The sequence below is a fragment of the Oncorhynchus kisutch genome, linkage group LG22 (assembly GCF_002021735.2).
Source record: "Oncorhynchus kisutch isolate 150728-3 linkage group LG22, Okis_V2, whole genome shotgun sequence".
In the NCBI taxonomy this organism is placed as follows: Eukaryota; Metazoa; Chordata; class Actinopteri; order Salmoniformes; family Salmonidae; genus Oncorhynchus; species Oncorhynchus kisutch.
The window spans coordinates 54233636-54240324 of NC_034195.2; the positions used below are offsets into that span (position 1 = coordinate 54233636).

Consider the following 6689-nt stretch of genomic DNA (forward strand, 5'->3'; position numbering starts at 1 on the left):
ACCAGAAAATTATTATAATCCATTAGGTCATTTGTCAATAAAAAAAAATATATATATAGTCTGTATTAAAAATAGATATATCTGACCATTTTATTAAATATATAATAATTACCATCTGAGCATGCTTGTCCATTACAGTGCAGAAAATCGCATGTCTCTAGCCGAAACAAAGACCCAGATTACCAGAGCTTGATCTTAGTCTTTCTGGTTTCAGAGCAGCAATTTATCAAATCAAATCAAATTTTATTGGTCACATACACATATTTAGCAGATGTTATTGCGGGTGTAGTGAAATGCTTGTAGAGGTACAGTACCAGCCAAGCTGTCGTCAAGGCAAAGGGTGGCTACTTTGAAGAATCTAAAACCTGGAATTTGTATATATTTTTATTTTTAATTTAACACTTTGTTTTTTTTTAGGTTACTACGTTATTCCATGTGTTATTTTATAGTTTTGATGTCTTCACTATTATTCTACAATGTAGAAAATAGTTGTTTTTTTAAAAAGAAGAAACCCCTGAATGAGTAGGTATGTCCAAACTTTTGACTTGCACTGACGACAAGTAGAACAAATATATGGAGGTATATAAATGGCAAAACCTCAAATGCAAAGCTGATAACGGCAAATAAATAATACCTTTGCAATTTATTTGACAATTTATGTCCGCAAATGCAAAGCTCCAGTGTGTACGTTCAAGTTCAAGTATCCAAACTGTCTGCCATGTTGAAAATGCAAAAGGAAAGTACATTTGAGACTTATTTTTCAATGCCCTACAAGATTAACACGGCCATAAGTCTTCTTCACCTACCAAAAGTAGGTGAAGATTAGTAATCTAGTTTGAAAACCATCTTTTAATGCTATTTATTGTAGCAAAACCCTGAGAAAAAGTCAAGCAAACATGGATTCTGTCAAGCAATTCTCCTTGTTGAGAAACAATATAGAATTGCTGGAAAATGGTTAAAAAATTATAAAAATCTCAAATCTAAAATGCCCCAGATTGTGCACCCACACTTTTATACAAAGTCAGGTGCCCATTCCCATACCTGTCAAATGTTTATAGATGTCCCATGGGGTTAGATGCATCTAGTCCAGGATGTAGTGATGCCTGGTGTTGCTGCAGGCCCTGGGCATCTGTTAACCCAGCTGACATCTTCTCCTGCTCCCTCCTCCTCACACAGGCTGCCTTGGGGTTCAGGTTACGCTCTAGAGGTAGCAGATCACACGGACATCAACGTTAGGACTGCCCCATAGACCAGACAATGAACCAGGACATCAACATTAGGAATATCCCATAGGTGGCAGGTAGCCTAGTGGTTAGAGCTTTGGACTAGTAACTAAAAGGTTGCAAGATCTAATCCCGGAGCTGACAAGGTAAAAATCTGTCGTTCTGCCCCTGAACAAGGCAGTTAACCCACTGTTCCTAGGCCAGTTAACCCACTGTTCCTAGACCAGTTAACCCACTGTTCCCCTGAACAAGGCAGTTAACCCACTGTTCCTAGGCCAGTTAACCCACTGTTCCTAGACAGTTAACCCACTGTTCCTAGACAGTTAACCCACTGTTCCTAGACCAGTTAACCCACTGTTTCCCTGAACAAGGCAGTTAACCCACTGTTCCTAGGCCAGTTAACCCACTGTTCCTAGGCTGTCATTGAAAATAAGAATTTGTTCTTAACTGACTTGCCTAGTTAAATAAAGGTAAAAAAAACTAGGACATCAACGTTGCTATTGTTCCATAGAGCAGGCAGGGAACCAGGTTCAGACGTGGTATGACTGTCCCATAGACCAGACAGGGAACCAGGATCAGACGTGGTATGACTGTCCCATAGACCAGGCAGGGAACCAGGATCAGACGTGGTATGACTGTCCCATAGACCAGACAGGGAACCAGGATCAGACGTGGTATGACTGTCCCATAGACCAGACAGGGAACCAGGATCAGACGTGGTATGACTGTCCCATAGACCAGGCAGGGAACCAGGATCAGACGTGGTATGACTGTCCCATAGACCAGACAGGGAACCAGGATCAGACGTGGTATGACTGTCCCATAGACCAGACAGGGAACCAGGATCAGACGTGGTATGACTGTCCCATAGACCAGACAGGGAACCAGGATCAGACGTGGTATGACTCTAATATCTCATGTGTCCCTCTCTGGTGTGTATTTATATATATATAGGTAGCCTAGTGGTTAGAGTGTTAGGCCAGTATATATATATATATATAGGTTAGTCTTTGAGGTAACAAATATATGTGTCTTTCTGTGTTTTCCTAATCTCCTTTTCGATCGTATTAGAAGATAAGGTACGAGGTCATCCCTCAGACCTTCTCCCCCAATGTGTTTTTGAAAAGGAGGCGAGGAGAGAGGATGTGAGGAATCGAGGAAAGATTCATTGAAAAATAGCCATAATCAGTTTGGCATAGCAGGGGATGTTCGGGATGGCAGGAGTACTGACCTCTGACTTGTTGTTCTAGACTAAGTATTACAGCCACGGCCTGGTGAAGAACCAGGAGCTTGGTCTGCGGCTTCTCGCTCTTCAGGTGCAGCTGTGTCATGTGACCCAACTCCTTGAACGCTTCGTTGATGTCACGGACCCTCAGGCGCTCGCGGGCGTTGTTGGCCATCCGCCGCTCTCGTTCCCGCTCAGCCTTCTGCTCCGGGCTCAGGTTGTCCTCGTCTTCATGGATGCTGCTATAAAAGGGGAGAGAGAAAGCAAGAGGTTTCAGGATTGGTACATGGCGCCCTCTGGTTGGCATTTTTATTTATTTTTTAAGTCGAATCTCTCAATTTGATATCCAGATAAAAATCTAGTTGAATCTTTGAGCCATTACCAGCTTTTTATCAAAGCAACAGACGGATAGGCATCTACCCAGCCAGCGGGCTTAAATGGCTGAAATGACGTCATTACCAACCCCTTCTGTGTAGTGAGGGACTACTCTGCTCTAGGGCCTAGTTTCCCAGAGCCTTCGCATCATTAAGGTCATCGTTAGAACCATCTGACGATGTATCTTTAGTAGCCGAGCTGTTTCCCAAAACCATTGTTACTAAAGTTGCACTTGAAATCATTCGTTATTTAGCGACTGTATCAGAACACTCGTAGAACAGCTAAGTGCGTTGTTAGATGCTTGTTGGTTTTGTTTTGCTCTTCCACATCACTTTATACACAGAAGGTCCCTGCTAAACACAGAACCAAGAGTTTTATCTGTCTCTCTGACCACTGAAAACTCCAGAATTAAGTTGCCTAATAATAATAATAATAATAATAGTAAATAACGATAATGATAACGATAATGATAAGAATGATAATAATGATAATAACAACGGTAATGACAATAACGATAACGACAACGACAATGATAATAACGATGATGATAATGACGATAACGATAACGATATGGATAATAATAATAATTGCAATAATGATAATGATAATGATGATAATAATAATAATGATAATGATAATAATAATAATAATTGTCTAATTGACTAATAGCCTACAAAGTTGCCAATGTCTTTTCTATTGTTACACAAAAAAAAGAAACTATAAAATGATGCTTCAAATGAAAACCTGAGATGACTGCAAAAGATGAATAGATTAGATGCTCAACGGCACATACCAAATCTTGATTTAGTGCGTTAGCCTATTATAGGGTAAGCATTTGGAATAAAGACAAACTCAATATTTGCAGCCGTAAGTGGTAATATCTCTCTGGGATCCGATCCGTCGTCAGTGTTGTTGAATGATTCTAATTGTAAGGGAATATTTGAATGGAGAAAGCTGATTCTTTTCGATCCTATCAGTATCGACACGTAGTCACGACACGCTTCGCGAATGTTCTCTCTACCTGCTTGTTTGGGAAATATTCTTAAAAGTTGTCTCATAAACAAAGATGCATCTGATATGATCATTGTAATGTTCAAAGATGCATTATGCAGAAATTTCCTGGTTGCTAAAGTTCAAATAGTTTGCCTAATTTCAGTTCATGTGACAAAACAATTACACAAATTAACCTTTAACAAGACACACCTGTTAATTGAAATACATTCCAGGTGACTACCTCATGAAGCTGGAGCTTGTGCAAAGCTGTCATCAAGGCAAAGGTTGGCAACTTTGAAGAATCTTAAATATAAAATCTATTTTGATTTGTTTAACACTGCTTTGGTTACTACATTATTCCATATGTGTTATTTCATAGTTTTGATGTCGTCACTATTATTCTACAATGTAGAAAATAGTAAAAATAAAGAAGAATCCTTGAATGAGTAGATGTGTACAAACTTTTGACTGGTAGCGTATGTGTTAAAAAAAACCAGCACAAACAGAACTGGAGAGAAAGCTGATCTGGGACCAGGCTAGAGTTAGATAGAGAGAGAGAGAGTGAGAGAGAGAGAGAGAGAGAGAGAGAGAGAGATCATATTGCTGATCTGAGACCAGTCTAGAGGCAGAAAGAGAGAACAGATAGCTGATCTGGGAGCAGTCTAGAGGCAGAGAGAGAGTGCATATAGCTGATCTGTGACCAGTCTAGAGGCAGAGAGAGAGAGAGCATATAGCTGATCTGGGACCAGTCTAGAGGTAGAGAGAGAGAGAGAGAGAGAGAGCATATAGCTGATGTTGCTGTCTTCACCTGGTCATGCTGTCTCCTTGTGTCTTGTGGGACTCGCTCTCCTCATCGGAGCGCTGGCTGTGGCTGTCAGAGCTGTGTCTGTGTCTGTGACCCTGGTTGTGATGGCTGTGATGTAGCTCATACTGCTCATCTCTGTCCAGACCCTCCAACTTCAGCTCCAAGCCACCTAGTCCTGCCGGGAAGGAGTGGCCATTTTGATTTTGTGAACGTCTCTGCAGTGCAGGGTGGGAGTTGTTGTTCAGATGGACAGTGTCTACCTGCAATACACACACGCGTTAAGAGGGGTACATAAAGACAATGTTCAAGTTCAGTATTTCATTTACAGAATCATATATTAACTATTAATAAATAAATGACACTTTAACCACATTTCTTGATGCGGCATAATTTCTTTATTTGACTTTTTATATAACTAGGCAAGTCAGTTAAGAACAAATTATAATTTTCAATGACGGCCTACTGGGGAACAGTGGGTTAACTGTCTTGTTCAGGGGGCAGAACGACAGATTTGTACCTTGTCAGATCGGGGAATTCGAACTTGCAAACCTTCCAGGTTACTAGTCCAACACTCTAACCACTGGGCTACCCTGCCGCCCCCGTAATGACAAATAGGTCACCAAATTCTGTATCCCTGAACAGATCCCTGTTTGTCTCATGGAATGAATTTAATCACAGAGGATGTTAATCCCCATAGCTCTCCTAAACATAGCCCCTAATTCTGTTCAGGAATCATTCATTGTAATGGACACACATATCCCTGGAAACCTGAATGAACGTGATACCCCTATTAGGGACAGTTCTATATCCTCTGAATATAATGTAGAGCTACTTCCATCACCCTGTCCTCTGAATATAATGTAGAGCTACTTCCATCACCCTGTCCTCTGAATATAATGTAGAGCTACTTCCATCACCCTGTCCTCTGAATATAATGTAGAGCTACTTCCATCACCCTGTCCTCTGAATATAATGTAGAGCTACTTCCATCACCCTGTCCTCTGAATATAACGTAGAGCTACTTCCATCACCCTGTCCTCTGAATATAATGTAGAGCTACTTCCATCACCCTGTCCTCTGAATATAATGTAGAGCTACTTCCATCACCCTGTCCTCTGAATATAACGTAGAGCTACTTCCATCACCCTGTCCTCTGAGTATAACGTAGAGCTACTTCCATCACCCTGTCCTCTGAATATAACGTAGAGCTACTTCCATCACCCTGTCCTCTGAATATAATGTAGAGCTACTTCCATCACCCTGTCCTCTGAATATAATGTAGAGCTACTTCCATCACCCTGTCCTCTGAATATAATGTAGAGCTACTTCCATCACCCTGTCCTCTGAATATAATGTAGAGCTACTTCCATCACCCTGTCCTCTGAATATAATGTAGAGCTACTTCCATCACTCTGTCCTCTGAATATAACGTAGAGCTACTTCCATCACCCTGTCCTCTGAATATAATGTAGAGCTACTTCCCATCACCCTGTCCTCTGAATATAATGTAGAGCTACTTCCATCACCCTGTCCTCTGAATATAATGTAGAGCTACTTCCATCACCCTGTCCTCTGAATATAATGTAGAGCTACTTCCATCACTCTGTCCTCTGAATATAATGTAGAGCTACTTCCATCACTCTGTCCTCTGTCTGGACTTTCACCACTACAGCTGGGTTCAATCTCCAGGAAGGAAAGAGAAACACACTGATATGTAAGGGGTCACGTGTAGGATTTGTAGCCTGGTTCCAGATCTGTTTGTGCTATCTCGCTTACTGGCATTGCTGTGCCATGCCAGTGAGAGCAATGGAGTGGCAAGACAGCACTAACCGTTCTGGGACCAGGCTATGTATTCCCTGTCCATATCGTTTACCTGGTCCTTGACAGAACAGTATCCACACATAGATAGACTTTCCAGACCCGCATCAAATTAAATTAAACACGGTGTATGTTGAAATTACACATGTCAAATATGTTGAAATGACATATGTCAAATATGTTGAAATGACATGTGTAAAATATGTTGAAATGACATGCGTAAAATATGTTGAAATGACATGTGTAAAAT

The 6689-nt window shown here is 41.0% G+C and overlaps 1 protein-coding gene across 2 annotated transcripts in view; it reads right to left on the minus strand.

Annotated features, from left to right (window-relative positions):
* Nucleotides 1–6689, minus strand: part of LOC109880183 (transcription factor 12-like) — a 35074-nt gene that overhangs the window by 2161 nt on the left and 26224 nt on the right. The window contains exons 5-7 of one of the 2 annotated variants that reach the window (XM_031801583.1): nt 4625–4881; nt 2455–2690; nt 1042–1201 (exon numbers count right to left, since the gene is read on the minus strand). In XM_031801583.1, coding sequence (XP_031657443.1) covers nt 1053–1201; nt 2455–2690; nt 4625–4881 — 642 coding nt within the window. In that variant the 3' untranslated portion in view covers nt 1042–1052. Of the gene's footprint in view, nt 1–1041; nt 1202–2454; nt 2691–4624; nt 4882–6116 lie in introns of those variants that run through there. The other variant, XM_031801582.1, reaches the window with a different exon arrangement.